At 40.0% G+C, this 13,782-nt stretch overlaps 1 protein-coding gene across 18 annotated transcripts in view; it reads left to right on the forward strand.

The window, feature by feature from the left end:
• Nars2 (asparaginyl-tRNA synthetase 2 (mitochondrial)(putative)) overlaps positions 1-13,782 on the forward strand; it is a 113,920-nt gene that overhangs the window by 80,364 nt on the left and 19,774 nt on the right. For 6 of the 18 annotated variants that reach the window (XR_378243.2, XM_006507817.4, XM_030242583.1 and 3 more), the window contains 4 exons: positions 136-234; positions 344-381; positions 4,029-4,095; positions 8,697-8,834. Coding sequence is in view for 7 of the 18 variants with exons in the window: in XM_006507817.4 (XP_006507880.1) it covers positions 136-234; positions 344-381; positions 4,029-4,095; positions 8,697-8,834 (342 nt within the window). In the remaining 11 variants the exon portion in view is untranslated. Of the gene's footprint in view, positions 1-135; positions 235-343; positions 382-3,361; positions 3,666-4,028; positions 4,096-8,696; positions 8,850-13,782 lie in introns of all 18 variants that reach the window. The other 12 variants (XR_001785551.2, XR_001785550.2, XR_001785554.2 and 9 more) reach the window with 8 other exon arrangements.

The raw sequence follows: 13,782 nt of genomic DNA on the forward strand, positions 1-13,782 counted from the left end.
ATACATTCAGGGATTATTAACAAGCTTAGTTGAGTTTTAGTTGCTGGAAGCTAGAGGAAAATCCTTCAAGCCCTGAAGCCGTGGAGGTTTTTGTATAAAACTGCTGCTCAGGCAATTGTGTCTCATTCCTCTTAGGTCATGGAGGAACTCTTCAAGGCGACCACGGAGATGGTTCTCTCACACTGTCCTGAAGATGTTGAATTGTGTCACCAGTTCATAGCTGCTGGCCAGAAGGTAATAAGCTTGTGGATACAGCAAAATACATAGCTCCTTAAGTATATTAATTATATATAGTGAATATAATTAATTACATTTAAACTCTGTTGTCTTTTGTCTTATCAAGGGCAGACTAGAACATATGCTAAAAAACAACTTCCTAATGTAAGTAGATATTATACATTTTTCTGGATTTTGCTCATACTTGACTACTGTAGCATATTAAGTTATAATTTTTTGTTAATGTATCTCTGTGTTTATCATACCAGATCAAGGCAAGACCCAGATTCTAATTATTGCTCTTATACTTAGCTCATAGTTGAAAACCCATGTGTTATTAAATAAATGAATCATACCAAGATAAAAGAAGGTAGAAATTGTGGTTTATATTACTAAAATTTATACCTTGTATAGTAATCCCTTGACATCCCTGGAAATTGGTTCCCAGAACCCCAGATATACTAAAATTTGTATGGTTAAGGCCCTCTATAAAATATCATACTACTTGCATAGCCATCTACCATATCACCTCTAGAGTACTTAAAATGTCGCATACCAACTACCACAGTGGGTATGTCACATGCATGATTAGATCCCAAAGTAAACTAAATCACAAAGCTTTTCCTTTTTTCCTCAAGCACTCTGGAAACAGTTTCTGGAAAGGCAAAGAAATATCCTTTATGCATATCAAGAAACATACTTAGAGAGACTTTTAGAAGCCCATTAAGGATATCCAGTGTCAGAGCTGTAATCTGAACTTGAAAGCCATGCTTTAATTAGGAGGGAGTGGGGGGAGGGGGAATGGAGATCGTTATCCCCAGAAGAAATGTTTGGAATCAGTAGTTCTTCATAATGAAACAAAACAACTGTATAAAAACTATTGCTTCTTAACATTTCTCAATGTAATTGGTAGGGCATACAAAGTAATTGACGGGCTAGAACAATCGAATGTCTAAGGAAGGAGCTGCAGACAAACTCTTTCGTGTACAAATACTTAATTTTTGAATGTACTTATCACATTATAAAAGTTAAACATGTTTTAAGTCAAAGCAATCAATATTACTAAGTAGTGGAGTCAGAAGACCACGGTGCCTGTGAGTCTTACTCTGGAGGAACACATGACAATATAAACATTAGACACTCTCTTAGGCCTTGAAAGCAGAGGCTGAGTCAGCAGACTGCCTCTTTACACATGAGAGCTCTAGCAAGTTGCTCATGTTCTCCCTAAGCTTTAGATTCCCTTCTGCACAATACTCAACTCTTAATTATTACTCCCACAACCAGCCACCACCACTGCTTGCTTAGAAATGCACAGGGCGTAATTTGAATAAAATGTTCACTGGAGAACAAAGTCTGTCACTCAAAACATGGCTTTGGGAGCTGGCTTTTTTTTTTTTTTTTTTTTTTTTTGGTACCGTAAAAACATTTTCTAGTTCATTTGTATAGGTGTGAAATTCAGAGCATAAGTTTGTACTAGGTAGATTGAGTTCAGGGTTCTTCAGAAAGCTTTGTAGATTAAAAAGAAATCATCCAGAATACTGTCACAGTATCTCTTATAATTTGCAAGGAAACTAGTGTGTCTTTGCTATGAACAGAAGCATATGAACACTTTGCTATGCTAGTGTTCATATGCTTCTGGTCCATGTACATACATTTTTTATGACCTTGTGAAAGGGAGGCCATTAAATTTGGCAGTATACTTCAGAGTACATAAAAATTAGGTTTTGACCCAATAATCCTATTTTCTCATATGCACTAGAGAGGTGTTTAGTCATGATTTAGAGTAGCAAAAGATTGAAAACATCTGAAATACCATTAATGGGTAATTAGTTAAAGTATATAAACACACATAAATATACTTAGAATGTTGTGTTTTAATTCAAAAAATGAAGTTCCTACCAAGTGGTGGTGGCACACGCCTCTAATCCCAGCACATAGGAGACAGAAGCAGGCAGGTCTCTCAGTTCGAGGCCAGCTTGGTCTACAGAGTTCCAAGACAGCCAGGGCTGCACAGAGAAACTCTGTTTCAAAACAGGTTTTGGCAGTGGATGTAGCTCAGTTGTTAGAGAGCTTCTCTCACAAGCATGAAGAATGACATCATGTTCAGTCCTCAGCATCACATAAAACTGCATGTGCTGGCATTTGCTTGTAACCCCAGTGCTCAGGAAGTAGAGGCAGGAAGATCAGGAGTTCAGGGTTACCTTCAGCTGGCCAGGGCCACATGAGACCTTGTCTAATAAAACAAAGTTTTAATTGCAATACAATGTTCGATAACATACAATCTTGAGTAAAAGTGTATATGATATGTGCTCTGACATTTACTAAAATAGGTGTTATAAATATTCACATATTCATTCATAATCTCGTAAAAGAGTACACAGGTAGTGCTAACAGTGAGTATAATATTAAGAGGAGGGACTGGGAAAGTTTCTCAGAAATTCAGAGCACTTGCTGTTCTTACAAAAGGACCGAGGTTCAATTCTCAGCACACACACATAGTGGCTCACAACCATCTAAAACTCCAGTTCCAGAGGTTCAATGCCTTCTTGTGTCTTCCATAGACACCAGCACACATGTGGTATACATACACATACATGATCATAAATATACCATAAAGTAAACTTTAAAACGTGAGAATAAATAAATTCGGTGGCTGTGGAACAAGGCAAGAGATATATATGCTTTTATTTTCCCTCCCTCCCTTTCTTCCTTCCCTTTTTCTCTCTAACCATCTTCTCCCTCTGTTGCTCAGACTAGCCTTGAACGCCTGGGCTTATGGAGTCCTCCTACCTCAGCTTTTAGGTGTGCACACTCATGCAATGGGGTTTTCTCATGTTAGGCATGAGAAGTTTCTTAGTGAGAAAACCAATACTAGCTTTCCTCACCAGTCAGTCCTAGAATGCTTAAACTATGTTAAAAAAAAAGGCTTTTACCAGGGCCTGAAGAAGTGCTCATGATCTGACTGCCTTCTTACCAAATTCCTTGGGATTTCCCCCTTGCTAAGTATGCTCCAGTCACGCTGACCTTTTTGTTCCTTAGTGGGACAGACTGTTCCTCACAGAAGGCCCTGGACTTGCTATTCTTTTCATCTAGAATATTCCTCCCAGTTATTTATACAGCTCTTTTCCCCCGTTTTCTGCTGCAGGTTTCTCTTCAGATGTCACCAACTCAGAGTGCCTTTCCTGAACATCTCCTCTAAAATGGCAGACACCTGCCCTACTGTATCCCTACTGTATTTTTCTTTGTAATAGTTCTCTATCACCGTTGTTATTTGTTTAATTTGCCCCACACATCAGCGCACATGTCTTGGCCCCAAGAAGATGCCCTCTGCCCTCACATACACACATCTTGGCTCCAAGAAGGCAGGAGCTTTATTTTGTTTGTCATTTTCCAGTACCTAGAGTAATACTTAGCATCTGGTAGCTGTGACATACATGATTGCTAGACGAGTAAGTAACTGATAACTTCTAGAAAGGCCTTTTGCTCTTTGAGCCTCAATATTCCATACCTTTTAGTAGAGCATTGACACAGCATGGGTACTGAGAAGCTCTACTTTCTGACTGGACTCTTGTGTCCATTGTGTGCATGTTCATTGCATGCTGGTCAAGAGTGGGACTAGTAAACAGCCACTTCTCTTCATGCAGATCTCATTTCCATAAGGTTAGGTCAGCCTGAACTCCTGATTGCCTGGTACTCACTCATGGCCTCACAGATTATATTGGAATTGGTTTGGTTTTCTGGTTTAAATGGGCCTAGTGTAAAATTCTTCTGTGGTGTTAACCTTTATTCACTTTTGTGTTGTTTTCTCCCAGCATTTCTTATACGGAGGCAATTGAGATCTTAAAGCAAGCATCCCAGAACTTCGCCTTTACACCCAAGGTAGAGTGAGTGTGTGTGTGTGTGTGTGTGTGTGTGTGTGTGTGTGTGTGTGCGTGTGTGTGTGTGTGTGCGTGTGTGTGTGTGTGTATATTGGTGACATGAGAATTTGTGGAACTGTGCATAGACTTAGTGAGGTTTGTTTTTTTTTTTTTAACATGGTTGAGAATAACTTTGAGATGAGTCTCACCATGAAGCCCTGGCTGACCAGGAACTCATTATGTAAACTAAGCTGGCCTGGAACTCTCAGAGATCTAAGCTTAAAGGTGTACACCACCATGTGTGGCAATAAAAATGATTTTAGAAGAGAATTCTATTATTTGGAATAAAAATAATTAAAGGCTTTAAAGGAATATACCAAGTTTAACAAGATGAAAATTCAAAAGGGGAAATGATAGTCATAGATTATTACTGTATAAATCAAGTAGTGTTTACGCATGTATAGTCTAAATAATGTTGAAAGCTGATAGACAAAGAAGTTATAGGATGAAATGTATTTGGGCAACATATTAAACTGAGGCACACAGACCTAATAACTAACGAAAGCCTATTATGAGCGACTGATTATCACTGCAACAGATCAGATTCTGATCCAACAAATCCAGTGAGATAGATTCATGGGAGCAGTTGTACGTGGCGGGTGCGCGTGCACGCTCTGTGCTGCAGACGTCAGGACGAGTCCAGACCTCTTTTCTACAGACCAAGAGTACATTCTCAGTTAGGAACTGCAACTTGGTTCCACCAAATACCAACTACTACAGCAATGTTTTCTTTTTCTTTTTCCCTCTTTCTGAAACTAGATTTTTTTCATATAATGTTCTGATTATGGTTTCCCCTCTTCTATTTCTTTCAGTTCCTCCCTTCCCCTCTATACCCTTTCTGTCTCTCATTATAAATCATGTGAGTTTCTAAGAGATAAATAATAAAATGAAACATAATAAGATAAAACAAAAGCTAATATATTAAAACTGGACAAAACAAACAGAAAGAAAGTCTAAGAGAAGGCACAAGAAACAAGAGACCCACTCATTCACACTCTTAGGACTCCATAAAAACACTAAATTGGAAGCCAATATTCATGCGGGCCTTGTGCATGCTGCTTTAGTTTCTGGATTCATATGAGCTTTGATCATGTTGGTTTAGAGTACCTTGTTTTCTTGGGAGTCTTCCACCCTCTCTGGTTCTTAGACTCTTTCCACTTCCTCTTCTGCAAGGTTCCCTGAACCCTGAGGGCAGGGTTTGATGGAGACATCTCATTTAAGGCTGAGCATTCCAAGGCTTCTGTATAATGCCCGTCTGTGGGTCTCTGTATTTGTCCCGTCTGCTGCAGGAGGGAGCCTCTCTGATGATGGCTGAGCAAGGCACTGACCTTTGAGTATAGAATGTCATTAGGAGTCATTTTATTGCTACCTCTTTTAAAAAGATCAGTAATATTTTACCCTAGATCCCTGGGCTATTTAGTCTCTGGGTTTTGGTCACCAAACAGTGTCAGGTATAGGTTCCAGTTCGTGGAGTAGCCTGCAGGCAAATCAGATATTGGTCAGTTACGCCAGCAAGCTTTTTGCCACCATTGAATTAGCATATCTCACAGGCAGGACTGCATTATCAATCCAAGGGTTTATGGTTGGGCTTGTACTTATTTATGTGTTTGTTTGTTTGTTTGTTTGTTTTGGTAGCTTGAAGAGTACCTTCTATGCCATGATGACAGAAATTAGGGGTGAAAGTTCTTTATATACAGCAGCTCGACTTCTCAACATTGAATAAGTTATTCAAGTGTTGTCTTTAGCAGTCAGGGCTTCCATCAGTTTGTGGAGAGCAACTGATAGTCTAGACACACACACACACACTCACACCCCCCGACCAATAGTGCAATTAGATGTAACCTAAACCCAGTACTAGAAGCTTCATTTAATGACAAGAGATAGCCAGTTGGGGCTCTGTCCTTCCCCCATTATTTGGCAGTTTCAGTTATAGCATCGTCATATATATATGTCTTCAGTGCCTGAGATTCTCACCTCCATCTCTTGTATTCTGTTGATGAGGCTTGCCTGTGAGAGTCCTGTTGCATTCCTAAATTTTTCATTTTCAGATTTTCCTTAGTTTGGGTTTTCTTTATTGATTTTATTTCCACCATCAGTTCTTAAACTGTTTTACTCATTTCCTTCTGCTGCTTGTTAGTATGTTCATAGCTTTCTTTAAGGGATTTTTTTTCCTTCCCTCTCTAAGAACATCTATCTTTTTCATAAAGTCTTTGTCATATGGTTCAGCTATGCTAAAATACTCAGGACCTGCTGTGGGCTCTAGTGAAGACATATTGTTCTGGTTGTTACTGATGTGTTTCTACATTGGCATGTAGCCCTCTGAGTTTGGAAACATTGTAATTCTTCCTGATGATATCTGGTCTTGTCTTTGTTGGGTGGGTGTTTTGTTCTTCAGCGATACTGCTAAGTGTGGCCACTGAGGGTTCCAGGTAAAATGTGTTTATAGGTATTGAGAACTGACCCAGGAATGAGGGATGATCTGAGGGTGGGCTGAGGGGTCCACCGGAGAGAGAAAAGCAGGATGTTCCACCAGGATCTGCTGAGTCCTCTAGGAAGGGAGGTAGAGAGAGTAATGAGAGACTACCGCAAGTAGTCGGTTACAAGTTGAGACTGGGGGATTAGATTTGGAGGAACAGAGAGAGGTGAAGATACACGGCCTGCCTACTTTCCTTGCTGGAATGACCTGTGCGTTCCCAGGGAGTGCCTATAGGTTTGCGAGCTGGGATATAGTAATGAGTTAGAAGTGAGAGATCCGTATGACCCACTGGGGAGCATGGCATGGCTGCTGCAGGTATTATGCCACAGAGCTCGGGGATGAGACTGGAGGGATGGCTTTAGGGTAGCTGGGGAAGAGGTTACTATCTTCAGTTCGCATAACTGCTTCCCTGGCTGGAGTCTGGTAATGCTGTCTTCCCTACCCCACCCCTGGTTTCTCTCTGTAACCCTGGCTATCCTGGAAGACCAAGCTGGTCTTGAATTCAGAGATTCACCTGCCTCTGCCTCCTGAAAGCTGAGATTAAAGGTGTTGCCATCACTGTCTGGGTGAATAATGTTTTCTTATTCTTTTTTACTTTTTTTCTTCTTTCCCATTCCTTTATTACACATAACTGATGTATGTTGCTTTTTTGTTTTTAAATTAAATTGCCAGTGGATGTTTTGATTAACACCAAATGGAGATGTGGTAGGGGAAAATATTGATTGTGTGATATTTCCTTTCTCCATGAATGACATGTTCATCCAGCTTTATCTTCCAGTTAAGTTATTTTTATGCTCATTTAGTGCAGACCTGATGCATCTTGTTAGTCTGTAGCATACAAACATCCAGGAGACCCCTGTGTCTTTTGTGGCCAATCAAACATCTGAGAAGTCAAGACTAAGAACAAAGTCATACTGACCTCAACAGAAAAACCTAGTAATACAAATAAACCGCCTGGATTGGGGAATTGTAAATTTTTAAACCTACCTTTATAAAATCAGGGGCAGTTTTATAATTTTTGTTTATCTATAACCATTATATGCAGGCCAATCTATATTTAAGTAGGAGAATTACTCTTAAGAAAATGAATCTAAAATAGTTTTCCCTAATTCCTCATCTTGTTCAAACTTCCTGTTTAAAGTATTTGGGGTAGAGAGTATTGCCAAACCTGTGGGAATAGTAAGGTAATATGATGTGCTATATATGCCTTTAAATAATCCTTTACCATTGTCCCATCTCAAGCTGCCATATGCTCTTAACACAGCTTATCAGTAACTAGAGCTTCTTTGCTGGACCTCATGCAGGTCCAATGGCCTCCAGCTTCCGATGTTAAGGGTGATGCTGGTTGTGGCTACCTCCCAGTGGCTGGCATTATAGTGTGCCACCAGCCAGCAGCACTTGTTGGTTTTAAAGTCAGTTAATTCTTTGTGTAATTTCTACTTTGATATTTTCTGTCAAGCTTCAGGAAGTCAAGAGTGATAGCATTTTGGGAATTCTTTGCTTGTTTAGTTTTTGGGTTTTTTTAACTACCATATCGAGTACTTAAAATGCCACCTGGAATTTAATAGTCACAGTAGTATTTACTAAATAAATAGACTGAACAGTATTGCTACATAGTCATCAAAGAACATCTTGCATATGAATTGACTTTTACTAAAATAGAAATTCACTGAGAAAAGCCATCTTGATAGGCTCAGTTTTAGAAGTACTATCGCCCATCATTTAATTTCCTGAGACTTAGAAATAATAACTAGGGGAGACGCTCTAGGTAATATTAATAAAAATTGCCATAATTATGCATCAGTTTTATCCTTTTGGAAAGTGTTTTGTTTTCTTGCCTGTGCTGTGCTTGTTGACTGCTACTCCCTGAGACGGGGCACAGAAACAATAGTGTTTATCTACTGATTTCAGCTTTCATCTTTCCGGGCCTTCTGCTGTTCTTATTAGCAAGCATTCCCCCTTTGGTTTAGTCAGCTGTGTGACCTCGGCAGACAGCTGCACACATCATTGAGCTCCAAGGGCAGAGAGCTGGTAAAGGTTGTTTTCATGTGTGTACTATAGCCCTTTCTTCTTGTTTCTCATTACAGTGGGGTGTTGATCTACAAACGGAACATGAGAAGTACCTGGTGAGACACTGTGGCAACATACCAGTCTTTGTCATTAATTATCCATCAGAACTCAAGCCCTTCTACATGAGGGAGAATGAAGATGGTCCTCAGAATACAGTAAGAAGATTATAAGTATGGTTCATGTTCTGAATCCGAATCCTCCTCACCTTGTTTCATTTCATTAACTTTAAAAATATTTTCTTAAATTATATCCATCGGTCTTCCCACAGAGCCCAGTGTTCTATAAACATACTTCTCATTTTTCTCACAGGAGGGGGGTCTTAGTTTAGCAGATTCAAGTGTGAGTGGGTTTCATTTTGCTTTTGATTTTCTTTGAATAACTGAGTTCAGGAAGTAGCCTAGAACACTGGACAACAGCACCAGGTTGATGTCAAGTTCAATATTGATTAGGAGAGTCCTGGGAAAGTAAGCTTGCTGGAGCATTGATAGTATCACTGGCATGATCAGGCAGAAAAACAGTTGGCTTAGAGTTCTTTTGTCTCGGCTATATATAGACACTGTGAGGGGAGGCAATGGAGGGATTGGAGAGTTCTTAGTAGATCACCTGTCAAGGGCCTCATCTGTCTTCTCTATCTGCCTGTATTGGTTCTCTGATTCTTCACTGTTTCTAATTGATTTTACTCTTCTCATTTACTTTCTCTTTATTTTCTTTCTGCTTACAAGATGAGATAGAATATAAAAATATGCTTTGACTTATAAAAGACTTATTAAATTGTTTTATATGTAACATTATTAGTTATGTCTGTGAGACAAATATGTTTATCTCAAAATAGGTCAAAACCTAAATTTTGTTGACCAGTATCTCAGCACTTTTAGAAAATGAAGGTTCAGCCGGGCGTGGTGGCGCACGCCTTTAATCCCAGCACTCGGGGGGCTACAAAGTGAGTTCCAGGATAGCCAGGGCTACACAGAGAAACCCTGTCTTGAAAAACAAAACAAAACAAAAAAAAAAGAAGAAGAAAATGAAGGTTCTACTCCAGCCCACAAGTAAGCAAACCCTCCCCGCCTTCGGTACATAGGTATCGGACTGAAGGTCTACACTGTTATAAGACTGTGTCACAGACTGCCATCTTGTCTTGAAATCCTAGAGCAATTTTGCCTAGAAACTTTTCTCTATTTGCAAATGAAAACTTACAAAGATAATTTAGCTCTACTATCCCTACTCCACAGTTGCACAGTGCATTCTCGTGTTCTGCCCCTCATCACTATACTCCATTCTAGACCGTGGTAAATCCTCTGCTTGAGCCTTTCCTTCTCTGTAAAGACTTGATTTAATTCGGGTTGCCCAGCCACTGGGAACCACCTCACAGCGTCTGTGTAGCAAGTGAAGAATTGGTAACATTATAGCAATGGTCTGTTTCCCCCCCTAAATGTAACTTTCTTGGTCTCCGCTGCACTCCCTCCTGATTGAGCCCTGTCTGCTGGTTTGCACTTTTAGATCAGCTACATTTTCTGCTTCTTTTTTGTTACCTGGATAGTTTCCTCTTTTGCCACCTACTGCAGCAGTTCCTGTTCAGCTCAGTCACCACTCAGTCTTATGTCATTAAGCCCAGGGACTTTCAGAAGTCTTTTTGATTTGATCTATCTGCAACTTTTTATTCTTACAACCCTCTTGTCCGTCAGCTTGTGGCGTCATGTCCTCTCAGTCATCTCTCTTTTCACTGGTCACTCTAATCTCTACAGATTTTTTTCTCCAAGTTTATCAGATGTTGGAACTCCTTAAGTCTAATCCTACATCTTCGCCTTGCCAGGTGACTTCACATGTTCCAATAGCTTATCATTTTTTCTAACATAACGGGAAATTCATTTTATATTTAGCTTCTCTTTAAAATTCTGGACTCATATCTTTATTATTATTTTTGTTATTTATTATTCATTTATTTATTGGAGGGCACACATGCATGCTGCTGTAAATGAGTAGTGTTCACTGTGTGGAACTCAGAGATCCACCTCAGGCCATCAGCCTTAGTGGTGAGCACCTTTATCCCCTGAGCCATGTCATCTGCTCTGGACTCTCTCTTACCGCCTCGGTGATTACTATGTTATGCTAAAGGCTTGTCACAGGCAGCAACCAGAACCAAGTGCATGACTTCTCGCTCCCCTCCCCAGCCATCTTCCATCTGTTCTCGTTCTTCCTTTCAGTAGGGTCTCACTATATAAGCCTGGCTAGCCTGAAACGCAGAGGAGAGCTCAGAGAGGCCCACCTGCCTGTGCCTCTACCTCAGCCCCCTTGGAACTTGGGTTAAAGGCGTGCATCATTGTGTTTGGCCATGAACTTGTAATAGTTTCTTTCATTGTGATTGTGGTAAGCCCACAGCTGAGTCATCTCTGAAATTTCTTTCTCACAGTGAAGTGCAAATCATTACTAGATTCTGACATTTTACATTCTGAAATGTATCTCAAATCCACTTGTTTATTTTCATTTCTGCTTTTATCTTTTAGATTAAGATCTCTTCTGTGTCTTGCCTTCATTTCCCTCTGGCCTCCTAACTGTTCTTCCTGTGCCTGCTCTTTCCTTCACAGTCTGTCTTCATTTTAGCATGAGCTTTTGGAAAATAGAAACTAAAGCTGGGTGTGATATCCCAATTCTATAATTCCATCACTTGAGAAGATGAGACGTTCAAGTTATCTTCATCTACATAGTTTGGGTCCAACTTGGACTAAATGAGACCCTATTTAATAAATAAATAAATAAATAAATAAATAAAATGTAAATCTGGTCATGTTAACCCCTTTCTTAAAACCAGTCAGTAGCCTCCTGCTGCTCCTGTTAAGCTAAGTATAACTGTCCCTGACTCTGAGGCTCTATTACATCCATCTGTGTCACCTCTCTGCCAGTTTGGACATCCTCCTACCTTGGGTTCCTGCATATGCTTTATTCTGAATAGTCTTCCACACCTACATAATTTTATTTATTCTCCAGATCATGTTTTTCTCATAAGAACTTTCTTCGACCATTATAATTAGTCATAAGAGCATCTTTACATGCTGTTCAGCGTCAGACCCAGAGCTGCTCACTTGTTAAGATTTAATGTAACTTTTTACTCATTATTTGAGAATTTCCTATTCGTATGTAATATATATATATATATATATTTCTAGAGGCCACACTTCTAGAGAAAAAAGTCTGACTCTTCCCCCAGCAACCACCAGTTGCCAGTTGTGCCTCAGGGAGGGGTGTGGCCTCAGGAGCCCCTCCTCCTTCTGTTGGAATGCTGGCTGCCTCAGGGAGGGGTATGGCCTCAAGAACCCCTCCTCCTCCTTCTGTTGGAATGCTGGCTGTCTTGGTCTTGTGCAGGTGACCACAGCTGCTCTGAGTTTATAAGTACCATGGCCCTGTCATAGCCAGAGGACAGTATATCACAGCAGTCTACCCTCAAACCTATACTTCCCACCATCCTCATCCATGATGGTAAATGAGTGTGAGATACATGTCTTCTTTGGGGCTGAGCAATCCACAGATACCTGTTCTCTGCACTTTGACCAGTGCTGAGTCTCTGTATTAAGCACTGTCCACTGCAAAAAGAAGCTCCTCTGGTGAGGTCTGAGCCCTGCACTTCTCTATGGGTGTAAAGCTTAATGTTTAAAAGACAGTTTTATCCTTTTACATAGTAAGTAGTAGGAGGTTCTCTTCTAGGGTTTATTATCTTCATAACTACAGGTTCTTGGCCATGAGCCCTAAATCCAGTGAGCAAGTGATTGGTTACCCCCAAAATTCATACCACTGTTTAACACATGATTTTTTACTGACACATGTCACTACTTAATGACTTTTCTTGACCTATAGATCTATTTTTTACTTATCGATACAGCCTCAGTGCCTAGCATAAAGCCAAGGACATGGCAAGTATCTAATAATCTATTTTGTGTAGGGACAGGTGATTGGATGGATACAAACCATCAAAGCTTTAGACACAGGGTGAGCACAAATGCGTAGTAACTTGATTTGTTAAGGAAAGTGGGGCCAGGCTGGCTAGGAATTTTTACTATAAATTTCTTGAGGAGTGGCAGGAATATAAAAGAAAATATAATGACCCAGAGTTACATACTCTTGGCTTCAAGTTACAGATCTGTGTGTTATACATTATGTGGTTGAGTTAGTGTGGTGGTACATACTTTTAATCCCAGCACTAGAGAGACAGAGGTAGGCAGATATCTATATCTTCAAGGCCAGCATGATCTACATAGTGAGTTCCAGGTTAGCCAAGGGCAACATAGTGAGACACTGTCTCAACAAGACAGACATCAGCAATAAAAATAAACTATGTGATTGATCTTAGGCAAGACACTGAATCCCTCTGAATTTTAATTTAAACAATACATGCTTGTGATCACTCTTGGTTCCTAGAAGTTGGACTGACTCAGCTGGGAAAGTTTTAGGTGGGACTGAGACTATCTAGGCCTGAGGATTGGTAATGTGTGAAAACTGAGAATTACTGTTTGGAGTAGCAGGAAGTTCATGAGTATGGCATGGCGTTGTCTCTCTTCCATTTTAACTTGTGATAGCTTTGTTGTGAAGGATACTATAATGCCCAGTGTCTGTGTGTGATACTATAATGCCCAGTGTCTGTGTGTGTGACACCGTAATGCCCAGTGTCCTGAATGTGTCCTTCTTACCTTTGTACATTCTAGGAGGCCAGCAATCTCTAACAGTACCTCAGATCATGCAAGCACTGTAATGAGACTTTGGTGTGCTTCCATAGTTTCTGAAGTACTATAGCATATAGCTTCTCATTACCATATTATTTGAACATCATTTAACTAAGATATTTACATTAGCCATAGATAATACCATTTATATTACCAATCTCCTTTTTTTCCTGTTAAAAAGTGCCTGTTTCTACTTCTAAAAAACTTGAGTGGTGAATGTACAAACCTTGGGCCATATGAATAAATAATGTATTTCTTTCAGTGGGACTCTAATTACAGGTTTGGGGAAGGTTTGTCAGCGTTTATGCAAGAAATTTCTCCTAGTTAGCTTCAGCTGTCAACTAGACAGCCCACAGTTATCTGGGGGAAGTCTCCATTAGGGGATTGCTTCCAT

The sequence above is a fragment of the Mus musculus genome, chromosome 7, assembly GCF_000001635.26.
Source record: "Mus musculus strain C57BL/6J chromosome 7, GRCm38.p6 C57BL/6J".
NCBI classification, from domain to species: Eukaryota; Metazoa; Chordata; class Mammalia; order Rodentia; family Muridae; genus Mus; species Mus musculus.